This window comes from Trachurus trachurus (genome assembly GCF_905171665.1).
Source record: "Trachurus trachurus genome assembly, chromosome: 7".
NCBI lineage: Eukaryota > Metazoa > Chordata > Actinopteri > Carangiformes > Carangidae > Trachurus > Trachurus trachurus.
The window spans coordinates 7,354,655-7,379,696 of record NC_139901.1 but is presented as its reverse complement, the minus strand read 5'-3'; the positions used below and the strand labels follow the sequence as shown (position 1 = coordinate 7,379,696).

Sequence of the window (25,042 nt, the reverse complement as noted above, 5' to 3'; positions counted from 1 at the left end):
TAAATCAGACACACCTTGATCAGCCAGTTTCTGATGCAATGTATTCAGGTTTTTCACAAAAATAGTGACGTGACAGTTTTGAACAAATAACAAGAACAACAAAATGTCACCTGCCAGTTTAGTCGAACTGATTTTGGGATTTTCATACGGTGAAAAAAGGTTGAATATCTGGTAAATGGATATATTTTCAAAACATGTAGATTAAATGTTACATATCTGCCTCCATTCTATAAGCACGAAAGCAGAGAGTTCGAAATATTAACGTTAAAACGTAAGATATTACACAAAGTGGCCGAGTCGAGTGGCCCCGTACATTCTAATAGAAAAAATATGTCTTCACACATTAACCATGTTTGAAATGATTTAACTTTAGCAGATTAAGTCATGATGTGGGACTTTATCAAAAATAATTCTCATGTTAATTAAATTATGTCTTTGTTTGTTTAGTACATATTGAAAATAAGTAAAACTTATGTCAAAGAAACAACATCTTATGCTGACATTGGTCTTTGAGAAAAAAGTATTGAACATGAAAGTAGCTTAATTTGATCAGAATTGGGTCACTAATAAAGAAAAATTAAGTCCTGAGTGTTAATTGGCTTCAGTTTTCTAGATACAATACAGCTTCAGGTCAAAATTGTTAGAGAAGAATTTCACTTCCCTATGTAGTTTGTGTGGTTCAAGGTCAATCCCTCTTTGTTTATAGTTGAAAGCTAAGAATGACTTGCCCCTTTCTGAGATATACTGCTAGAGACACTTATCTGCACCGAATTCTCTCCCAGGAACATGCCAAGGCCATGTTGTTCCAGACACAGCTGCAGAGCTAGGTGATAACCTAACACACAATGTAACAGAGAGAGAGAGAGAGAGAAACCATTGTTGTTCTCCCATCATCTAGGAGGTGTGAAAATGTATCTTAATGTTTATGCACAATAGCCAATAGCATGTTAACACATCTCCCCTTGTAGGCTTTGTCCACCTTTCTAGTATAAGAATCTGAACTTTGGGAACTCTGAACTCTGAACTTTCAGAATTGAGGTGGCATCACCCACTCATGTTGTGTCGATAACTTTTCTGTTCTCCTTGATCGATCAAGCCTAATAAACTTCTGCATCACCTCAGAATTTCACCCTACCAATAACTTAACTTTCCATTCATTGACTGTTTGTTTTTTTTCAACAAGAGGTACCACTGTTGTAAACTGGAATCCAGTAGCTCTGCCCTACTCTCACTCTCTTCCAAATCCCTGACCAAGTCATCTAGTTCCCTCTGTGAAATGAGAAGTGGTTTGGGAGAAGCATATGGTGACTGTTCCTTGGAAATGTTAAGCAATAACTCTTTCACAAGCCACCAGATATAACTGTATGATGCATAGATCTGGCCAAGACAAATGTACTTTGCAATTAAAGACCAATAAATTACAGTTAGGTGATACATTTCCATGTGGTACATTTTCATTCTTCTACCGTACTTTGTCGAAAAGTTATGAGGCATCATGATCATCATAGTGATGCATCGAATCACAATATGTAAGAATGAGCACATTTTATCTCAGAGGTTGATCATTTCCCCAAATTTGTAGACCAGAGTTATGAGTGTTGCTTTTAGAACAGAAACAGAATCAAACCTTCAGATTATTGGGAAAGAAAGTGGACCTCTAAAAAACATAAACTACATAGATATAGCCTATTCTTTAGAGTGAGCTGTAAAGCCAGCAGCTGTGTTGATACAACAAACCATGGTGATGATACTGCATATTTACATGTTTAACTACATTTCCTTTTAAACTGGTTGATCATCTCATCTTTGTTCATATATGCTGTAGTTGGAGAGCCTGAACCAAAGTGAGTTAGCATCGCGGCTAACACTCAACTGTCAGAACTCTTATGTGGAGCCACATAAAATTAAAGACATTGCCATCACCATTATAGATGTAAGTAAGATACAGTTACTCCAGCATCAATGTGTGAATGTTTCTACCACAATAACGTGATGCTTTCAATATGAATGTTGCTCAGGTGTTTGATCAGAGCGCGCTGTCGCTGGAGGCCAAGGAGGAGATGTATAAACTATACCCCAACGCTCGACGAGCTCACCTCAAGACGGGAGGAAACTTCCCGTACTTGTGCAGGAGTGCAGAGGTCAACCTCTACATACAGGTACAGTCAGATCCCTTCACACATGTACGGTCGCCGGTCGGTTCCCTCTTCTCAAAAGGTTTGATCAGAGAAAAATGAATCTGTTTATCTGAATTACTTTTATTTTATGTTCAGATTCACCTGCGTCAGTTCCATGGGACGAGATACGCCGCTATCAGTCCTGACATGGTGAGCATGGAGGAGCTGGAGGTGCAGGAGAGTGGGAACCAGGACTCTGAAAATGGCCAATGAGTTCATTTTTTTCCTCCCCGACATCCGTTTCCTCAGAACATTTCCAAGAGTTTCTCTCTTATTTCACAACTTGTCTCCAGGTTATCTGTGGAATTCCAATCAACAAGTCAACTGAGAATATTTTTATTTGACAAATAAAGCAATATTTTGATAATGACCTGTATATAAATGACACTCAACCGCTTTTGCTTTCAAAAACATCCAACTCCTTGCCTTATGTGGACTGACTGATATATATATTGCACTCATGAAATGCCTGAACTATTGCTGTCTGTATGATATGTCTGAAAATGTTAGTGTAGTACAATGATTTTTTTTTTTTTTTTCATTTGTTTTCAAACCTTCACAGTAAATTTTTAAATTTCACATGTTCTGTGGTTGTATTTACTTGCATGAATGCCTGCCATGTTTTGATTGGTACAAGAATGTTTCTGTTTCCATGTCTCAGTTCATCTGTTGAACTTTACGAGCTACTTCTTTTTTTTAAAAACTACTAGTAACATGGATTAATTCATGAAAATGTATCAAAAATCAGAAGTCCTGTAAATTCAGATACATCGTGCTGTTTGTCCTCTGAGACATTTTACCTATTGAATCACTATCTAGTTTAACACACCATTGCTAGGGATGCTGCTTTGATCAAAGGACACAGAGGTGAAGGACTATGCAGGATATGACCCTTATGTTTCATTTTTACCTTCATTAAACAGCTTTGGACTTATTGTTTTGTTAGATAAATGACTTGTAACTTGTTACAGGGAGAGTGGAGGCTCCTTCCACATTGTGGCTGAAAACCAAACCTGCGATCAGAGCCTCTGACCCGGTGTCTCAGCTCTCGTCTCGGTGGCACCACGAGTCCGCGACACAAACGAGCTCTGTAAACTGTAATCTGTTGTTTATGACAGATAAGACTACACAAATACACACATCGTAACATGTATATGATAATCCATCAATCCACTGATTGATTATAGAAGACTTTGTTGAAAATAAATGCACACGACCGGGAGGAGGGTTAGCAAAACAGCCAGAGAAGTGACCCACAATGCTACTGGCTGGTACGATGTAAACAGGAAGTCACTGCAGAAACGTCAAAATATAGTACGGTATATCGTTAATTCAGACTAAATATTATATGGAAAAGCAATACTTTATTCTGCACCCCTCTAAACGCCCCGTGGATGTATTATTTTTGAAGAAATATAGCTTTTAATAGGCATTCTCCATATTCAACCTTTTTGAATTTATTGATCATCCATTGGCCCACCTATGCAGTAGGATTTCTCTAGGTCAGTCCAGTCCGTGACAGATGGGCCTTTAAAGCTACAGTTGGTAAGTCAATGAAAGTCAAAGTAAATCAAATCATACACCGTCAGGTCCCTCTCCGAACCTCTGCCAAGCCCCCCCTTTTGTAGTGTGATACTCGCACTACCCACTGAAAATGCATTCATGTTTATTTCAGTATAACTCTTTGTGATACAGGTATGAACAGAGTACCCACTACAACTAATTAGACTACACCACTGGTTGGTACAGTTTTTTGTTGTTTGTTTTGTCCCAAGTAGTATAAAATAATTTCTCTGCTTGTGTTGTGTTGAGCTGCAATACCAACAATTGCCACTGCAGGCTATGGGCGGTGTAGAACCCCGAGGACCTGGAAGAGGAGGAAGAAGAAGACGGATGAGGAAGCAGCTGCGATCAACCACATCCATGGTAGAGCGGTCTTTACACAAAATACATTCTTCTGTTGCCGTTTTACGATAAACGGCTGATTTCTCGGGATGAAACGTGATGTTTTAAACAGGTAGAGGACATATTTTTTTCTCATGGCGCAATTCAATCGGATCACGAAATAAAAGTTTCAGTCTCATTCATTTGAATGGCGAGTTTTTCCGAGTTGAGGTCCCATGGCGCCGTTACTTCCTGCTTCCGCTTAGGCTCTCTATAAATGACAAGGAGAAGGAGTGAGGGGTTTGTTTGGAAAATGGCGGGTCCTTTGACAGACATACAACGAGCTCGGCTTGTGTATGATGCGTTGCAGGTAAGATGAGTTAAATTAAGTTTTAGTTTTAAATAACATCAAACAGTGCGCTTTTTTGGTGAGTCCTACTGTTATGTCTTTGCTTTTTCTCACAAGAGCCATTACATTAACTTGTTTTGCTCGGTTCATGTAACTTAGTGCCCCCCACAGTCGTGCGTCCATGTTTCTGTTAAAACAACAACAACCAGCACCACACAAAGTTATTTTAAAGCAGTGTCCTGTGAAATGCTAACCCGACATTTAATAACATAGTACATAGAGACACGCTGTTTGCCCAATTCATACCATAAACAATATAACCATGTATCATTTCACCATGTTTGCATAAAAAGTTTTTATTTATTTAAATACAACACATTGATATTGTGCACCTCTCTGTTTTGTTTCTCCATATGAACCCTTGACAGATTACTATTATTACTGGGTTTTTCTGTGGGCTTTTTAAATACAGAATTATTCGTACAACTGATGGTTCTGCTTGTGTTTTGTCTTTGCTGAGGCTGCGTCTTGTCCGCTGGTGGAGGGTCTGTACCTGCAGGAGGCAGACAGCATGCTGCAGCTGCTGTGTGCTCCCTCTCAGCACCGCACAGACATACTGGCGTGGATCTGCAGCAGGTAAAATAACCATCACCACCACTGTTCCTCTCCATCTGTCAAATATAAGTTCATTATAAATATAAATGCACACCACATCTGCTCTATCTGTCATTTAACAGTATCAGCCCAAGTTTTGTCACTTCCAAGGCGATGTCGGTAAAATCCAAAGACCCAAACGCTTTGACTAAAGGTAACAAAAGCTTTACTTACAGTCTTGCTTGTCTTTTGATGGAAACATTGTGTAATAAAAGAAAACCTATCTCAGTGAAAGTGCACATCTACAGAGCTTTAATTGTATTGTTTTTTTTTTTTGCTTCACACAATAACCTCTTATACTGTGTTTGCACGAAAAGAAATGGCTCAGCTTGGACAGGAGCTGATGCTGTGCAGAGCAGGTGATCTGGACCTCATCAGGGTGAGAGGACGCACACATCTGGTGTCAGTGTTATCAGTTTACATGTATAGAGATATTCATTTGCATGATGAACACGACGAATGTGAACACTGTTTTGGTCTCTTGTCTGTTTGTTAAACCTTTTTATCCAGGGCGACGTGAGTCCTCGCAGGCAGCTTCAGTTCATGGAGCAGCTTTTAACTGTCGTCCCCGGCTGCAGTAAGTCTGCTGAGGCCAGAATAAATGGGGAGATGCTGCTGGATGAGCTCTTCGCTGATGAGAATCTGCCTCACCTCACACAAATGCTCGAACCCACTTTCGACCCCTGGCCCGTACACATCAAGTATGCACACTCTCTTTGATTATCCTCTGCTGCACGTCGTCATTCTCGTTTCATTTAGACTTGTTTCACGGATCTTCGTTGACTGCATTATTTCTTCCAGTTGTCTTTATGCTCATCTCCTCTTACTGCCTCTGCTTGACCCCACAGGGCTTTATGCGAAGGCTCAAAGTCACCTTCTAAGCCGTGTAAAGAGGATGCCGATGTTGCTGCCCTCCTACAGTCGAGTCAGACAATGCTGGAGCAGCTAAAGTCGGAGGTATTACACATTTATTGAAACAGGATGTCCTTAGGAACTTACCACCACACGAACTCTGTGTTCATCATCATCATCACTACCTGAACGTTGAGCTCTGTCTGTTCTCGTCAGTGTGACTTCCTGGACGGTGAGGCGCAGAGTCCCAGCGTGTTTCCTCCGAGCTCGTTGCGCGTGGCGGCGTGTGACCTCCAGCAGCTAATGGCTACTTTCTGCCACGTTTATGAAACAAACTGGGGAGCGTACTGTGCCAGAGAACCCCCCAGCTTCAGCAAAGACGCCGACGTGTTCCGGAGAGTACACCAACTATTGCTGGCCTGCAACACGGTACGCTCCTTCACAGGAAATCTGTGTCAACATGAGTCTGACCTGTGGGAGTGAGTCTGTCTGACACTTTGAGCTGCATCTGTTCTCAGGCGATGGACGTGCTGAATGAAGTATCAGAGGCTTCTGCATGTGTGAATGAAGAAGTGAGACAGCTTCAAATGCAGCAAGGCTACTGGAGGAGAGGAGAAAGGCAAACATTGCGTGAGTGAATATTCTTTCATGTGCACGTTGCTCACACAGTTCGTTGCACAATGCTGATATCTTTGTTTTTGTTTTCTAGTGGACCAAATGGAAGAACTCTCCAAGCGAATCGGATAGTTTCTGTCACAGCAGCGTTCCTGATGGAAACAACTTCAAACCATGTTGATTGGCTGCTGGAGCGAGAAAGGTGCTCAGGGTAATGCAGAAATGATGTGGAGAGAGTCTCATCTGTACTTGTGTTAAAACATTGAACAGAGTTGTGTATGATTCAGCATGAAGTGTTCACCGGTGAGAGCTGCTGTTGCTCAGACACATTTCAGCAGAACTGCACTTGTCTTTCTAAGAGTCTAATCGAAAACAGTTTGATGTAGTACCTGTTTATTATATATATTTTTGGGGTACACACACACGCACACACACCATAATATCACTAAATATTCCATGTAGTTGGTATGATAGTGCTCTCCGATAATGAGCATAACTGATGGTTTCAGTGTCTGTGCCTTTTTTACCCAAACTCCTGTTGTTCTCTTTTAGATCTCAATATAAATGTGCATATTGTATTTCTGAATAAAAGTTAATATTTTGAACTGAAATTGTTTTGATATTGTCTAGTGTCATTTTTATTAATTCATTAGGTGAGCAACAAAAAAGTGTAAACAGTTTTTCAAAAAAAGTAAATCAGACACACCTTGATCAGCCAGTTTCTGATGCAATGTATTCAGGTTTTTCACAAAAATAGTGACGTGACAGTTTTGAACAAATAACAAGAACAACAAAATGTCACTTGCCAGTTTAGTCGAACTGATTTTGGGATTTTCATACGGTGAAAAAAGGTTGAATATCTGGACGGATATATTTTCAAAACATGTAGATTACATATCTGCCTCCATTCTATAAGCACGAAAGCAGAGAGTTCGAAATATTAATGTTAAAACCAGGTTAAAACTTAAGATATTACAAAAAGTGGCCGAGTCGAGTGGCCCCGTACATTCTAATAGAAAAAATATGTCTTATATGACACATTAACCATGTTTGAATTGATTTAACTTTAGCAGATTAAGTCATGATGTGGGACTTTATCAAAAATAATTCTCATGTTAATGAAATTATGTCTTTGTTTGTTTGTTTAGTACATATTGAAAGTAAGTAAAACTTTTGTCAAAGAAACAACATCTTATGCTGACATTGGTCTTTGAGAAAAAAGTATTGAACATGAAAGTAGCTTAATTTGATCAGAATTGGGTCACTAATAAAGAAAAATTAAGTCCTGAGTGTTAATTGGCTTCAGTTTTCTAGATACAATACAGCTTCAGGTCAAAATTGTTAGAGAAGAATTTCACTTCCCTATGTAGTTTGTGTGGTTCAAGGTCAATCCCTCTTTGTTTATAGTTGAAAGCTAAGAATTACTTGCCCCTTTCTGAGATATACTGCTAGAGACACTTATCTGCACCGAATTCTCTCCCAGGAACATGCCAAGGCCATGTTGTTCCAGACACAGCTGCAGAGCTAGGTGATAACCTAGCACACAATGTAACACTTTGTGTGAGAGAGAGAAACCATTGTTGTTCTCCCATCATCTAGGAGGTGTGAAAATGTATCTTAACGTTTATGCGCAATAGCCAATAGCATGTTAACACATCTCCCCTTGTAGGCTTTGTCCACCTTTCTAGTATAAGAATCTGAACTTTGGGAACTCTGAACTCTGAACTTTCAGAATTGAGGTGGCATCACCCACTCATGTTGTGTCCATAACTTTTCTGTTCTCCTTGATCGATCAAGCCTAATAAACGTCTGCATCACCTCAGAATTTCACCCTAACAATAGTTGCATCAAAATAATTCAATTATTATGCAATCATGCTCCATAACTTTTCTGCAAAATGTGATATAGCAATGAGATTGGTACACACCAGCCATCATAAATGTATCTTTTTATAGATACCAATAACTTAACTTTCCATTCATTGACTATTTGTTTTTTTTTCAACAAGAGGTACCACTGTTGTAAACTGGAATCCAGTAGCTCTGCCCTACTCTCACTCTCTTCCAAATCCCTGACCAAGTCATCTAGTTCCCTCTGTGAAATGAGAAGTGGTTTAGGAGAAGCATATGGTGACTGTTCCTTGGAAATGTTAAGCAATAACTCTTTCACAAGCCACCAGATATAACTGTATGATGCATAGATCTGGCCAAGACAAATGTACTTTGCAATTAAAGACCAATAAATTACAGTTAGGTGATACATTTCCATGTGGTACATTTTCATTCTTCTACCGTACTTTGTCGAAAAGTTATGAGGCATCATGATCATCTTAGTAATGCATCGAATCACAATATGTAAGAATGAGCACATTTTATCTCAGAGTGTTGCTTTTAGAACAGAAACAGAATAAAACCTTCAGATTATTGGGAAAGAAAGTGGACCTCTAAAAAACATAAACTACATATAGCCTATTCTTTAGAGTGAGCTGTAAAGCCAGCAGCTGTGTTGATACAACAAACCATGGTGATGATACTGCATATTTACATGTTTAACTACATTTGCTGCAGCTGCAGCTCTGAAGAGAAACATAGTGGGAGGGGTCTCTTTCAATTATGTCACTGTAACAGGAGGAGCTGCCTGACTTGTTGTTCCTGTCTGTCCATCGTGTAGCAGTAAACTCAGAGACTCTGAGAGAGGACGGTTTCCTGAGAGCTGCTGGGAGTTAACAACACAGAGCAGAATGGACCGGCCGAACGGAGAGGACGTACCCCTCAATAAACTCAGCGACATAGAGGTGAGCAACACAGACGCACAGCCCCCTTCCCTCTACTCTTCTATCCACTTCTATTGTGTTTGTACTTGTGTGTATGCTTGTGCCAACAGGATGTGTACTCACGTTGGCAGAAACATATGTCTATCTATCTATCTATCTATCTATCTATCTATCTATCTATCTATCTATCTATCTATCTATCTATCTATCTATCTATCTATCTATCTATCTATCTATCTATCTATCTATCTATCTATCTGATATCTATCTATGAATTATTGATGTTCATTTCCCTTGGCTGGGACTTACTGTATGGACTTATACTCTTTTCTAGTCATTTGGAGCCCCCTTTTACACACATTCATGACTTTTTGGAGACTAATCATTCACATCATGTGGGTTCAGTGACTTGTACCCAGTCGAGAATCGAAGCACTGACCTCCTGAGCCACAGCCGCCCAGTACTGTAACATATTCCCATCATATGTTACAGTAGAAAGCAAAAGCTTAATTAAAAACAATAGATAAAAGTAATTTTATACACATAATGCAGTGTTTTATTCTTTCCTATCATCAGAGGTCAGGTCTGACCCTTGGCACCCACTCTTGACTTGTGATGTGCTGTCCTCTGGTGAACCAGTGTAATGTCCTGAGGCTGCATAATGTTTATCAGTGGCGAACAGTTCAACCGTCAAAAAAGAAAAATCCGGGGCGGCGTTTAGCTCACTTGGTAGAGCTGCCGACACATGTTGAGGCTACAGTCCTCACTGTACTGTTCGAATCCCGCATCCAGCAGCCCTTTCCTGCATGTCATCCCCCCCTCTCTGTCTCCCCATTTCCTGTATCTCTCTCTACTGTGCTGTCATTTAAGGCAATAAAAAGCCCCAAAAATATACTTAAAAAAGAAAAAGAAAAAGAGAAATCCACAGATAAAAGTCACGTGACCCCTCAGACTTGACTTGTTACCCTTTAAGAGGGTGCTGATCTCTGGTCAGGGACATCTGCTCTAAAGTCTGTTTACAGGAATGTCCATGTGAAACTGCTGTTTTCTTTCCACCGTTGTCAGCTGTGTATAGACATGAATGAAAGCTTTGTGACTCAGAGAGTGTTGCACCCAGGTGTGACGTCACATGGAGAAAAAAGCCCTGAGAAAATACCTTTGCCAGTGAAGATGGGCACGATGAGTTTTCTACCCGTAACAACAGTTTACCTGCCTTCAGCTTTCAGCTCCTCAAATACCTCCTGCTCATTACATTCACGTCATCTCAGCTCACTCTCTGCACCTGTATATATCAGCTCAAGTGGCAAAAAGTCAGATTTCTAGATTTGGAAGAGAACTTGCAAGTTGTGTCTTGTTGCCTTTCTTTTTGGCCCAGCCCAGGTGAGTCATCACCTGCCGCGCTGCCACTCCCACTTCTCCTGTTACAGCCACACCTGGATACATAGTAACAAAGTTAATCACAGCAGCCTGTGTTTGAAATAGGCCGAATGTAAACAGAGCAAAGAGAAGAAAAGTGGTGTGACTTTGTTCCTTGACGTTCTTCCTATTCTGTCCTCTCTACACTCGCAGGCACCCACATCCCAGTCTGGAAAGGTGATCCGCCCCATCAACCTTAATCACTATGCCACCAAAAAGAGTGCGGCTCAGAGCATGCTGGACGTCGCCCTGCTGATGGCCAACTCGTCCCAGCTGAAGACCGTCCTCTACGTGGGGCCTCAGTACCGATTCTACATCCCCCTCATCGTCCTGCTGGGTCTGTCCATCACATTACAAGTCATAGTGGGGCTGCTGCTCGTCTTCATCGGCAAGTGACTTGAAGTCTTTGCATATCGTCTGTTCCATTGCTCCCACTTTAAATGCATACCTCATCAAAACAGGCATACAGAGATCTTTATAGAGGTTTAGCGAAACAGAGAACCTGACAAAGCCAGACGAGAACATCAGCGATCATGGTTTCTCTCGTAGCAAAAATATGTTTTCAGTGAAATAAGTAGTTTGTTCATTGTTAAAGGAACAGGTTGATACTCTGAGAGGTAGACACATTTACTTTCTCCCCTGCAGTGGGATGAAAAGACTGACACCATTGTTGTATCTCAACCTTAAACATGAAGCTGGGGAGCCAGTTAGCCTAGCTTAGCATAAAGACTGGAAACAGCCAACCAGATAACATAGTCCACCTTCCAGCACATTTTAAGCCCAGTAAATAATTTTGAATAATTTTAGGTGGGTTTTCTTACTTTCAGACAGAATTAATTTTACCCATTAATGCAATGTCACCTTAGACACCACTGACTGTAAATAAAGATGGACGTGGCCTCTGCGGAGTCACCCGTAGCTTTCTGAAGAGATTGAACACTCTTCTGTGATTTAAATAGGCTGTAAAGTTGTAATATGAATGCATACTTTACATGTATTTTTGTTATAAGTATTAAGTGTGTTATATCTGCAGTATAGTGTTTTAAATCTCACAAATACAACCCGTTTTTAAATAATTCAAATTTAATCTTAAACCAATTTTTCATTCTTCTTATGTGGCTGATTTGATTGTTGCTGTTGTGCAATTCTGTTCCAGCAGTAAAGTACGATCTGAACGACACAAGGAAACACGCCAAGCTGAACAGGATGAACAACGCGGCCACTATCTTTGTCTTCTTCACAGTCCTCGTCAACATCTTCATCACAGCGCTGGGCTTCGAGGGCTACTCTGTCGGGTAGGCCACGGCAGAGTGCACACTTACACCCAGCCGGTCCTGTTACTGTTGTACACTCCTGTTACCTTGTTGTTGTTTTTTTTTATTCCCAGTGGAACAGCGGCGGTGGTGGCAATCCAAGAGCCTAAGATCATCCCTCTGCCCAGTGAGCTGAACGTGACTGCTGGCCGCTAGACAAAATCTAAAACCTCTGATTGTTCACACTATATAAAAGCCTTGAGATCTTTAAGGTTGTGGTGGGTCAGCAGCATTTTTGTTACTTCTGTTTGACCTCTGTAGTCAAATTATGACTTGTTTAGGCTGGAACAAACCTTTAAGATCTATCACATTAGTGCACATGTGAGGCTTTTGTGGATCCAGTCTGAGGCTGCATAACGCCTGGATTACAATATAAAACCTCAGCCTCAGTGAACATCTTGAACTCAGGAGCGCAGCTGTTAAATTCAGCTCAACCAAAGATTGACAACAAAAAAACCTCAGTCCATCTGTTTAGACACAATAGACTCAGCATCATGTGCTGACCTCTGATCTTTGCAGTGTTGGGCTTACATATTCCCAAATGCAAATTTTTTCCCCCCATCTATTTAAAGCTTCTATCTTGTAAATATAACAGTGCATAATATTGTTTTATACAAATGAATACATTTTTCACATTAAAATGTCTAAAAATGACTTGTGTTATAACTTCTTTTAAATTGGATTATTCCACATTTTCCCAGTATTTTTCCAACCTTTTTCTATTTTTAATAAATCTGTGATTTTAATCGTTGAAATCATCCCCTTTGTTCATACCCATTGTGGATGCCTGCCATGGCTTTAAAGTTAACTTTTAACATGTTTAAGTCACATTATAAGATGAATTTTTTACACTTTGGTTGTTTTCAACCATATACAGCGTTGCCCATAAAGTTGGAATATTTTTTTCTTTCTGACACGTTCTTCTTTTTATTTTTATGCACACCTTTGACCAGGTGCAATAGTTACATACTGAGTCCCAGTTACACAGGTGAAACAAATTCATGCTTGTGGACAGTATGCCACAAAGTCTTAATGCATAGATCTGTGTGAGGGGTGGCCATACTCAATACTAGTAATACGCTACTGGACATTCTAATGCATGAAATCACCTCGGATATGTGTTTCTGTTAAGGTTGTAAAATTGAAACAAAGCCCTCAATCATATTAGTCATACTATACTTTCAATTTTGTTTAAGCCTGAATATTCAATTTACAATTGTGGTTATCTTTCACAATGATATGTTGGAGGAGACTGATCAATATAGTTTTGGGCAAAATATACACTTTATCTATATCTTTATCTAAAAAAATACATTCTCTTCCAACTTTTTTGGCAACAGTGTGTTTTAATCAGATGACAGATTTTAAGTCTGGATCCAAAGGAAAAAGCCAAACAAATGTAAGACAGCTCCAAGTGTAGGTGAATCACTGACTTTTAATGTGAAAGGGTTTTCAACAGAAGAAGACGCTGACACCAGTGATGAGCACAATTCCCATGGTTATTCTTTCATTGATTTTTCTTTTTCTTACTGTGAGCAAATCTTGTGAAAATCAAGACCACACTAACCAGGTGTTTGTCCGTTTCTTTCTCACTTTCCTATTCTGTCTGTGTCTCTCAGACCCAAGGAAATCTTTATATATAGTGTTTTAATCTATTTAATTCTTATGTATATTTTGTGACTTCCTAGATGTTGCTGACACTAAGAAATACAAAACATAGCGAGACTTTTAGATCATGATCATCTATAGATCATACATTAGTATTTCAAGCCATCCACAGTCTTAAAACTGTGCATTGGAATAAGAAAAAAAGAAAAATAACAAACAAATATAAAAAACAGTAATACCCAAGTAAACATTACAGGCCAATGAAATGCCAAATGAAACGAAACCTGACTTTTTAACATCAGATCAGATCACTGAACCCCAAAAGGACTTTCCTCATTGTTTATCATGCGACCGTAGGCGTAGTAGGCGAAAGCTGCAAACACAGCTAACAGCAGCAGCAGCCGAGTCGCCTTCCACATGCTGCATCCAGACTTCCTGATAGGCTCCCTGGATCGCACCGTGCTGTGATTGGCCGCTCTGTGGGTCACCTGGATGGGGGGCCTGAAGCGCACGACGAGAGAGCAGATTTAGACCAGGTGATGGACTCAGCTGATCAAACACACCACTGTGTTAATACTCACTCTGAGTCTTGGTCTGATTCATTATCCTCATCCTCATCTTCATCCTCATCCGACTCTTGCCTCTCGTTGCCTCTTCGTTTCAGCCTGGGAGGAAGAAAACTCTGCACTTACATTTCAATTGAATAATGTACTTGAACTCAGGGATGCTTTATGTTTAAAGGGATAGTTCAAATCAAATTTTGGCAAATTGCCCCACTGCCATAATCCTGATAGTTTTAGGAGTAGGTTCGTTACCTTTAATTGTCGGTGCAAGCTATTTTTAGAACGGCGGAGCAGAGCCGCGAGCTGCTCAGAGCTACGCTACGGAGGCTAATGGAATTTCTTGGTTTCCCTCATCAAACTGCAATTTGAGGGCGTTTTGGAGTTGTTGGATTGTGTAGAGATTGATGAGGGAAACCAAAGTTGCTTAAAGTTGTGCTCACTTGAGATATCCCTACGCCCTGCTTTTCACCCAAGATATCAGGTCTCTTTTGTTTCTTAGCCATTTGTGTATTTTAATGTCTAGACCTCTTAACTTCCCACTTAGACACAAAACCCTGCAGGATACCCCAGGTGCATGTGAAACACACCCTCAGGGGTCGGTGTCTATACCTGCAGCAGACAAAAGGGTGTGGAACATACCTTAGGGGGCATTCCTCAGGTATAAATGTTTAGGTCTCCCCATTCTCAGGGTCTTTCCTTTACCATCACCGCTCGGGTGAGGACTGACCTTTCCTTGCCGGCAGAAGTCTCTATTTCATTATTCACCAACAGCGAACCGCTAAGAATTTCCATGACAGGGTCACATGTGCCCCTCGTCTTTGCCCATATTTTGGATTAGACAGGATTTAGGTAGCCTAGTGTCAAGCACTGCCAGTGAAGCAGCCCGCTCTGGGTTTAAAAACTGATTTTCAGAGACCAATGGGTGACGCCATGGAAGCTGCTTTCATCTTTATCTACAGTCTTATGTCTACTATGACATTGCTTTTCAGGCCTCTAATGGGTAGGACAGTAGAGTGGCAGGAAATGAGGAGACAGAGAGAGAGAATGACAAGCACTAAAGGGCCACCGATGGAATCGAAACGGGGCCACTATAGTGAGGATGATAGCCTCTGTATATGGGGCACCTGCTCTACTGAGCTACACGACACCCCTACATGAGTAAAATTAATTCAACAAGAAATCAACTAAATGACAAAGAAAACACCTGGAGGTAGAAACTCCTGTGCCACAGGAATGCTGCTCGTTCCCTGTGTCTCTGTGTCACTGAACTGGAAGGTGACAGAGCTCACAGCTGATTTTTGTTCCTTCATACTTTTATCAGGTCATGAACACAGTGTATGTGTGTGTGTGTGTGTGTGTGTGTGTGTGTGTGTGTGTGTGTGTGTGTGTGTGTGTGTGTGTGTGTGTGTGTGTGTGTGTGTGTGTGTTACAGCTGTACTCACATGTCGCCATAACCCTCGTGTCTAACCTGTGGAAATGGAAGCAGAATAATTACGGTCAGAGAACAGAGGAGAGACAAAGTGACAGGGACAAGTCAACAATCAGGACTCACCGGGCTGTGGTATGTGATGTAGGTAATTTCCTCTTCTGTCAAAATAAAAAACACAGTTTAGATCTCACTGTAATAAAAATGTATTAACTCTTCAGTACAGTGCATCCATTTTTAATAATATAAGATCAGAGGGCAGGGTGACAGCCCCTGAGGTTCACATTTACAGACAGACCTGTTCTGTTACACACCCCTGTGATGTAAGATCAGACCTTGTTTTGTTTATGTTTCTGAGTGAGAGTGAGAGTGTACTCGGGGTTGCTCTTAACTCAGTAGTCACCAGGCAGTAATAATTCAGGCATCAAGGGCCACACTTTTGGACTTCTTCCTTTATTCAAAGACAAACAAACTCTCCCTATATAAAGCTTCTTGTTTATGTGTTTTTTCTATCAGCTTATTTTATACAATAATCTACTGAACTGATGTCTTTATGGTTTAAACTGTTCATTGGGGCTGGGACTTTTGAGAAAATAACTAACAGATTGGTAGTGATGAGAATAATACTCAGATACAAGCTATAATAAATTCAAAACAAGAGCATCAACAGTAAAGATCCAAATTTCAAGCATTTTCTTTTCTAATCCTGCCATTTTTTTTAACAACCTCCCATTTGAACCTGTTGTATAGATCCACCCCTACTTTCTCATGTGTGTGGTAATATAGTACTGTGTGTTTAAGGGGTGGCTGAATGTTTTTCAATGACATTGTGTGTTATGTGTTTCACGAACTGTGAGAAAAGAAATTCCCCTTGGGAGTCAAATGATCAATGGACCAGGTCCCTCCTACCTTCCTCTCTGTAGTAGGTCTTGTCGGAGGAAGCTTTCACGGGAGCATTCTCCATGGCCTTCACAAGCTTCTTCTCATACAGCTTTCTAGTGGAGTCTGTCATCACACAAACACATCAAAGGTGCTTCAATATCCCAACCACAAACAATAAAAACACATTAGATACTAGGTACAGATATAGAAGATGTATTTTTTTCCCCTAAAAACAATATGGAGAGCATGCCCTTATAAAATAATAATGACAAATGATCCTATTATATGATTACACCTCTCACTCTCGCCTACAAAGATGAAGTGATGGTTTTGAACCCATGCACTAATTACAATAATAACAGAGTAGATTATGCTGATTGTGTGTGTGTTTCTTTTCTCTCTCTTTTTTTTTTTTTTTTTACCTACTATGGGTCCATGTTTGATTCCATACTCATCAAGCAACTCACTGATCTCCTCCACACTTTTATCACTCAAAGACATCTGCAGATAGATAGATAGATAGATAGATAGATAGATAGATAGATAGATAGATAGATAGATAGATAGATAGATAGATAGATAGAACAGAATAGAATAGAATAGAATAGAATAGAAAAGGGAGGAGACTGATGATGAAAAATTGCCCGCCAACCTGTGGTCCAAACTGGATAGTAATTTTAGTAATTTCTTTGCAAATCCCGTGTTTAATTGCTGAAATATTTGCAATGCTTTATATCCATAAAACCGCGAGAAAACTTCCAGTTTAACAACTTAGGTGTAAGACAGACTCCGCGGCTTTTTTTTCTTCTTTTTTTTCTTTTTTAAATCTCGCGCGAACAGTGAACGCAAACCACCGAAGTAAAGAAAATGGTAGATTTGCTTGTTGAAGGTTTAAATAAAAGTGTTTTCACTCACCTTGGCTCAGGGATAAAAGAGTTTAGTGTTGAAACAGCAGACAAACAGCAGGAAAACAGCAGGAAGACTCTGAGCAGACTGGAGTGGGCGTGGCCTCGGTGGGCAACGTCACTGTCTTGACGCCGCGCCTTCAACAGCTGGACTACTTCTGGGTCACACTCACAACGTTATCAAATGCAGTCTCCTGCTAAAGTGATGGCTGCTGATTGTTGGTTTATAATCTGAATATGTCTAGAAAGGTCCTATCTCTGCAGAGGAAAATGTAAAACGTTGTGAAACGTAACTCTGTGACGTTTTTTTTAATTTTTTTTTTTAAACTGGCCATGTTTACAGAAGATAAGGAAAAATCAAAGCTGAAATGAATGATAATGGCTGAGTCCCATTTGGCTGCGTTTCTTTGTCCTGGTACCAACTCGCTCACTGACTGTTAGGTTAAGTGAATGTTAAAGACAGATAAAATGTTACATTTGATCATTATTATAGATAACAATGAATTAACAGATGCATCAGACCAAACCCTGCAACTGCTTGAATTCTATAGTACATTACAGTTCAGGGTCAAATGGTGCATTTGGAAAAATTAGAATAATAAATTAAGATGGCACTTCTGAATGAATATTGCAATCAAAAGGATTATCCATCTATTCTATTATTACATTCATATGATTTTTCATTTACTATGTAAAATAATAGTGTGTGTGTTTTCTCCCTGCATGAATGTGTAAAGGCTGTAAGGGTAGACCAGTCCAACACTCCTATTAAGTGAAATGAATAATGACAGTGATAATAAGATCTCCATGCAACTTGAAATCTTTGTGCTTGTCTTATAAATGTATGTATGAAATACTAAATGTAGTTTCTTCCTGTGACATTTACTATTGACACACAGTCTATGTGAGTATGGTCTATTTGTTAGGCTGTATTTTAAACAAATGTCTTCCTTAAAGTTCCACCTTAAACAATAGTATAAAGTTAAGGAGGACTTTCCATCAGATTCCCTCTCCTGCAGCGACCTCTGCAGGTAAAACTGAGTCAGGCCTAATAAGGAGTTGCATTTTTCCAGGAAGGGCGTTGGCTGCAGACTCCAGTAATGTACACATTTTCCACTCACTGGAAACACTCGGTAGTGGAAAAAGTATTCAGATCCTTTGCTGTGGCCATGTGCATGAAAAATCCTACTATGGTCAAATTAAACAAGTAGTCGTTACAGTAGTAACCGATGTATTATTATACATGACATCATTAGATGATTAGTACTGAGGCATCAGTGTGTCATGACCATTTAACCAATGTAGGTGCCGCAAGTTGAGCTTGTTTTGAGCCACACTATATAAAGTCACCAGATAAATCTGAGGGACCATCAGATTATTAATGAGAGAGGAAAGAAGAAAAAACAAAGCTCTAACCACAGATCTGAAAGCCTTTTCTTTAATTTTTGCTCAGATGGTGTATCATTTGACCATCTACTGAAATGAGACTGTGTGAGGTAAAAAAAAAAAAAAATCACACTTGGTGGAGGTGTAAATATCTGAACTGTGACCCTGACTGCAATGATCTTTGCAAGACATGAAAAGCCAAAAAGGCTGAAATCCACAAGTTTAATCATCAATTAACTGCTAAAAGATCAATGCATAATCATCAACTTTACAGTTACTAATAATTATACATATGAAATAAGCATGAAAAGGAGTAATACGTACAATATTTCAATTTGAACTGTAGGGGAGGTATGTATAATATAGAATAAAATGGAAATGTACAAGTAAAGTAAACTTATCTTAAAAGTGTAGTTCAGTACAGTGCTTTACTAAGTGTATTTAGATACTGGAACATTTTTAAAGCTTAGTATAATGTAAAACCGTTACACTGAGTAGAACATTAATTCATTTTGATTCTGTTTCTATTGTGTGGTGCTTGCATGGAATCTTAATTAATCAGTATCTTAATTGACCAATTCATTCAACCTGAACAGGACCAGATTTTCATCTAAATTAAAAGACACAAAACACACAAACCAATGGATTGACAGAAAAAAAATACTTAGACAACTTTATTGTGTATCAAAATACTGTCTTACAAACACTTTTAAAGCCTTTATTTAGGACAAGATTCTTTTTTTTGTTCTGAAATATAGTTTACGCACAAAGCGAGCTGGAAAGATGAAGGGGGGGCGGGGGGTGGCGGCTGAAGGGGTGAGATACAAACACTGAGCAGAAAACAAAGCAACATCTGTTCTTTTTGTTTTTGGTCATCGTGTTTTCAGGAACGTGACAAACTACAACATCGTCCTCGGCCCCTCTGTCCAGCACAACTTTAGAAACTTCCCTTTTTAAACCTTTTTTTAATTTATAGGACAAAAGTTCCATAGTGGGAGGTGAACCGCCACAAACATGCCTTTTTTTTCTGAATCAGAGGCTCTCTGTATCTGAAGAGTTTTATGACCTAATGAAAATGCAGAGCACATGTTGGGATCACACGCGTTAAAAAACACACAGAAAGCATCGTTTCCCAGCAGCGGTGGCGGGAGAGCGTGTGTGAGACAAACCACAAGCTACTGTGAAATGTGTCTTTCTCCTCTCTGCTCACTTTTGTCACCCTATCTTCAGATTTATTCATTTTCTGAATCATTTCCCTACCCTAATCCGTATTACGGTTTTAAGAACAGCAGTGCCTAAAACTGGATCACACTAGCAGCAGGTAAAACAACTGGGTTAGTTAAGGAACATCATGAACACCACATGCTGGAGTGGACTGGGCCAGTGCTGAGCTCTAACTGGGCACCAACACTACAAAGACTACCTCTGTGTTAGCAACAGACGGGGCCGTTCATCTGACTTGTACATGGACTCATACAGACATTTAAAGGTCTTAAAAACAGAAGTGAGTCTTTCATATAAACCCACAGGTCAGGAAGGCATGTTACTTTTGACTCTTTGTTCACATAAAAGCTCATAAAACTGAATCTGAATCATTTTGCATATAAGAGTAGCTCCTCCAGTGTAAACTGTAACCTTGCGTCCAATGCTGGGCTCAGCTGGGCCAAAACCTACTGCTGCTACACTATGCTAAGCTAGCCTATCGTCATACACTAGTTCAGACACATCTGCAAATGTCCACGACGGAAAAAATGTAAAATAGCCTAAGGCACAATCGACTGCTAGTTTACAGTAATGAAAAAAAGGTGCTTCTTTCTCCTCCCTAAATTTACTGAATGGTGTGGTTAACACAAGAATGAGTGAGAGAATGATCATGAAGAGAGGAATATTCAGTGTCTATGCATCTATCTTTGGATGATGTTGGTTTTAAACTTGTGGAAAACACAGGATATCTGGCTGAGGGTAAACACTGATGTGGGACTTTTGTTTTCTCGTTGGTTAAATAATCTTTAAAATACCAAGCAAAACAAAAAGAAGCCAGAAATCTTAATTTGTAACATGGGAGGGCCTTGGAGCTGTAAACAATGATTGCTTAGGTTGATGGAAACAGTGGTATAAGGATCTGATTGTGGGGCAGGGTTTTAGACAGTGATGTGGTAGGGGCTGCCGGGGATGTGTTCGTCTCCCCACTTGACCACCAGGATGTACTCTCCCTTCTCTTTCAGCTGGTAGCTGACATTGTACAGGCGGTTGCCCAAATGTTTCACTAGGATCTCCTCACAGGGGACCTTGGGACCGTCAACACCAACTAGGAGCATGTTACGACCTGCAGAGACACAGAACAGAGGGTTGGCTCAATTCAAACGAGTCATAATTTCTCTATAAACTCTGTAATATATGTGCATTCAAACACATCTTTGTCTTTCTTGATGTCCCACTGTGAACTTGGATGCGAGACACAAATATTCTATACATTCCTCGGCCACAGTCACAATCACACACACCTGCTTTGCTGCAGTCAACACTGAAGCTGTTCTTCTGACCGATGAAGCCTTTGGTCAGGCCCAGGCCCTTGGCCACCACCTTGCTGGCATCTGACTGGGTGGGAGCCGCCTGCTGAGAACAGCTGATGGCCCGGGTCACAGGGTCAACCATGACCGAAGAGGTTTCATGCATACTGTGGCTGGCCACAAGCTTGGAACCTGGAAGAGGGAGAAGATGTTATAAGTTAAAGACCCCCTAAACCAAAAGTTTATTTTTTGAAATTATTAACATGTCATTGTAGTGTTTGGGTTCTGCTACAAGACATTTAAGCAGCGAAGTCGCTAATGCACGCCATAACTGAGCATTTTAGATTTGAAAATGCAGTTCAGATTTGTTGTTCACTGTGATGGTGACACTTCACATCTACTTATAATAGCCAGATGTTCAACAACAGTATCAGTGAATGACGTAGCTGAGAGGCATTATTGCCCCCTTGAATGTGGGAGACCAGGGTTTGAAACAAAGTGCGGGCACATGTCATGATGCATTTGCATGCTCATGAATATTCATATAACCTGGATTTTTCAATGAGGGAGAAATAGTAGACGTGTTTTTAGCCTCTTTGAGAGTTTTTTTAAACAACTTTTTTGTGGGAAAACAATTTTAATCAAAAAATAGTCTTAGCAGAGCATTTTTACGAATTTTAAAATGCCTCTTTAGGGGGGCTTTAATATTGGTGGTAGTTGTATACATTTTTTTTTGATGACTTTATTTAAAAAGCATTCCTCACCGGTGATCTTAGCCTTGAAGGGGCTTCCGACGATGTGGTAGGGGCCGCCATATTTGATGGAGATGAGATAGTTGCCAGGGGCCATTGGGGTGTATGTAACCCTGTAGCCCTCGGGACACTCCACACAGTCCATCTTCACCTTCGAGGGCCCGTCGATGGTCACGGCTAAAGCTCCAGGGCCGGCGTTTTGTGTGTTCACCACAAATTCACAGGCAGTTCCTGGACACAAACCGACAGAACGATGAGGATGGAGATTAATACGATGAAAGACCCTCTTGTTTCCCTAATTGTGTTCTGTTGTGTACAGCAGCAGCAGCAGTTGTGTTACCTGTGGTGCCTCCCTCCAGTCCTGGTCCGTAAGCAGACACCATGCCGGGGTCTCCAGCCTGGCCCGTCTCTCCGACTCGGATCTTAAACGGACTGCCAGGGATGTGACTTCCGTTGAACTTCACATCAATTAAATAGAGGCCGTTCTCTCTGGGGATGAACCGAACTGCGTACTTATCTAGACGGAGAGATGTGAAAGGTAAGGGCAGTGAAAATCTGCCCCGTCGTCCATGGAGGTTCTCCCCAACATGTAACATGAGCGGTCAGGAGATGTTTAGACGAATTTGAACGTGACGTCTGTCGTTACCTTGGTCGATCTCAGTGACACAACACTCCTCCAGAGCTCCAGACGGGCTGTGGACCTTTGCGTCTATCACACCCTTCGCCCCGTTAAGGCTGACGGCAAACGATGCTGGCTGGTTCACCTTCAAACCCGACTCCTGCTCGACAACACAGACTAACACACTCAACACGGGCGTCACCGTTATTTATTCCAATGCCCCGTTCCCCCCCCCAAAGCTGAACATGACAACCAACAAATACATGTCAATATTAAACTGATGCTCCTTAATAGCATCACGATCACCACATAACTTAGACTACTATTTTGCTTACCTGGAGGTCGCTAACAAGGCTAAAGAGGAGGGCTGTGTAGTGAAAAGACAGACAAAGAGGGTGTTTGTGCAAGTTAAACAGAAAATGAAGAGGATGGAAAAAGAAAAAGGTGAAGAAGAGCTGGTGTAAGAATTTGAGTCATTTATCTGTGAGGATATTTGTGTGGCCGTGTGTGAGCACATCTGTGTGCATGCAGGTGAAGATACATATTGATGAATGAAGGTCAGTATTGTATGGAAGCTAATTTATGACAGGAAAAACATAGATTGAATATTATGCAGGATAAAAATATATGTTTTAGGGCAATGTAATGTTATCAAAATGTAATGATATTAACCACTTAGCTCATAATTCTAAATTATAATGAGCTTTTATTTTTAAAATGCGTAAAATTGCATTCAACTGTGATGTATGTGCTTGTGAGTGTCAACAGAGAGGAGGAAGAACAGCCCATGTCAGACCTCTTTAACCCTTTAGCGCCTCGAGTCACTTTGAGAGGTGGGAGGCTGTTGAGAGCCTTTAGAATGAGGCACGAGAAACACACACAGTCCTCTAGAGTCCCAGAAGCCCTTGCACTGCCCAACAACACAGCAGCAGCAGCAGCTGATCCTACGCCTCGACATCTGAGCTCTCATCTAACGTATCTTCAATCCTGTTGCTCTGCTAAATCAATCACTACTCTATATATCTAACTCACAACAAGCTGTAATCTGCCTTTGTTACCAACTCTGTACCATCGAAGCCCTCATGAGCTGAAATATTTATTTATCATGTAAAAACACAAAAATGAGAGTTAAAAACTGTCATCAAGAACTTCCTACAAGTCTCTTGTGCTGTATTTTATTGTGTCCATATCTGGACACAGAAAGACAAAATACGAGCTGCTGCTGCTGCATTGCGGGCAGTGTACTTTGGCCTGGTGTGTGTTCACACGGATGTGTGTGTGTCTCAGAGCCTCACCTGAAGACTGGCAACAGTGAGGCGACGGGCGTCATCGGACGGTGAAGCCACAGGGACGATGAAGGGGCTGTCAGGGATGTGCTCTTCGTTGAAACGAATGGACACCTCATAGTCTCCTACAGGGGGGATGGAGTTCATGTCAGAAAGTCACCAAATATGTGACAGGCTTCCACTGCACACATACAGTATGTAGGTTACAGAACATCAAAAAGACAGGCGTGTTGCTACATGGGACAGAACAAAACAAAAATACTGAATTGAAAAATGAAATTTCAACACATGCAGTGAATTTCTGGATCAGTGGGACATGCTCAGTTCTCGTCCATTCAATCTGTCCCCGTGTCTTCTCTCACCAGGCTCCTGCACGATGTAGGAAACTCCGCTGGAGCCATCCTTACGATCCTCAAAGGCGATTTCAGCTTTGCTTGGTCCCTCCACAGCAATACTGAGACCTCCGGCTCCAGCCTCCCTCGTCCAGATGCTGAACTCAGCTACACACAACATAGTGGCCAAAACAAAGTCAGGTACACTGTATAAAAAAAAACACACATCACAGCACAAACTAATAGACAAACTAATAATAAAGCCACTGCACTGACCTGGTGCTCCAGCCTCGGCTCTCTCCAGGCCTGGACCTCCAGCACGGACCTTATGCGCGCCGCCCTCTCCCAGGGGGCCGACGGTGAACTGGAACGGGCTGCCGGGCACGTGCATGCCGTTGTATTTCACGCACACTGTGTGCACACCCGTCTCGGTGGGGACGAAGCGAATGCAGTAGGTGTTGTTCTCGCCCTCCATGATGTCAGCTTTGTGGATCTGGCCTGATGGGCTGGTCACCTGAGCAGTCATGTCTGCTATGCTGATCTCTGGAGAGACAAATGTTTGAATCATTGAGAATGTGCACATAAAATCAGACTTTACTGTAAATATGACGGAAGACTCAGAGGGAATTTATTACAAAAGTAACAAAATACATCAACCAGCAAAGGTATTTCCTATTGAAGCACAAGTGGAAAAGAGTCACATACAGTAATGTCGTTACGGTTTGCTGACATAAGCTAAG

General features: G+C 40.8%; 4 protein-coding genes and 1 long non-coding RNA gene across 8 annotated transcripts in view; 3 read left to right on the top strand and 2 right to left on the bottom strand.

Moving 5' to 3' along the window:
- Positions 1-1,824: 1,824 nt before the first annotated feature.
- On the top strand, positions 1,825-3,036 carry LOC310989245. Its single transcript, XR_014595527.1, has 3 exons — positions 1,825-1,933; positions 2,019-2,159; positions 2,274-3,036. It is a non-coding gene; the product is annotated as an uncharacterized lncRNA (long non-coding RNA).
- A 1,337-nt stretch (positions 3,037-4,373) lies between these two features.
- Positions 4,374-7,090, top strand: haus7 (HAUS augmin-like complex, subunit 7). The gene is made up of 9 exons (XM_083974856.1): positions 4,374-4,431; positions 4,931-5,046; positions 5,148-5,218; positions 5,382-5,443; positions 5,575-5,765; positions 5,913-6,021; positions 6,133-6,345; positions 6,435-6,546; positions 6,626-7,090. The coding sequence occupies exons 1-9, from the start codon at positions 4,375-4,377 to the stop codon at positions 6,661-6,663; spliced, it is 969 nt and encodes a 322-aa protein (XP_083830982.1). The 5' UTR covers position 4,374; the 3' UTR covers positions 6,664-7,090.
- A 2,104-nt stretch (positions 7,091-9,194) lies between these two features.
- LOC310988309 (ninjurin-1) lies at positions 9,195-12,595 on the top strand. Its single transcript, XM_083974855.1, has 4 exons — positions 9,195-9,325; positions 10,874-11,108; positions 11,880-12,015; positions 12,108-12,595. Exons 1-4 carry the CDS (start codon positions 9,272-9,274, stop codon positions 12,187-12,189), a joined length of 507 nt encoding a protein of 168 aa, XP_083830981.1. The 5' UTR covers positions 9,195-9,271; the 3' UTR covers positions 12,190-12,595.
- Positions 12,596-13,597: 1,002 nt separating this feature from the next.
- Positions 13,598-17,531, bottom strand: emd (emerin). Its single transcript, XM_083976335.1, has 7 exons — positions 17,428-17,531; positions 16,935-17,013; positions 16,540-16,635; positions 15,757-15,791; positions 15,647-15,672; positions 14,223-14,306; positions 13,598-14,142 (listed from the first exon to the last, which is right to left on the bottom strand). Exons 2-7 carry the CDS (start codon positions 17,011-17,013, stop codon positions 13,950-13,952), a joined length of 513 nt encoding a protein of 170 aa, XP_083832461.1. The 5' UTR covers positions 17,428-17,531; the 3' UTR covers positions 13,598-13,949.
- A 1,939-nt stretch (positions 17,532-19,470) lies between these two features.
- Positions 19,471-25,042, bottom strand: part of flna (filamin A, alpha (actin binding protein 280)) — a 47,942-nt gene continuing 42,370 nt past the window's right edge. For 2 of the 4 annotated variants that reach the window (XM_083975187.1, XM_083975189.1), the window contains 8 exons: positions 24,579-24,845; positions 24,333-24,470; positions 23,980-24,095; positions 22,712-22,844; positions 22,406-22,582; positions 22,078-22,296; positions 21,308-21,505; positions 19,471-21,129 (listed from right to left, as the gene is read on the bottom strand). In XM_083975187.1, the coding sequence (XP_083831313.1) occupies positions 20,945-21,129; positions 21,308-21,505; positions 22,078-22,296; positions 22,406-22,582; positions 22,712-22,844; positions 23,980-24,095; positions 24,333-24,470; positions 24,579-24,845 (1,433 nt within the window). In that variant the 3' untranslated portion in view covers positions 19,471-20,944. The remainder of the gene's footprint in view (positions 21,130-21,307; positions 21,506-22,077; positions 22,297-22,405; positions 22,583-22,711; positions 22,845-23,979; positions 24,096-24,332; positions 24,471-24,578; positions 24,846-25,042) is intronic. The other 2 variants (XM_083975188.1, XM_083975190.1) reach the window with 1 other exon arrangement.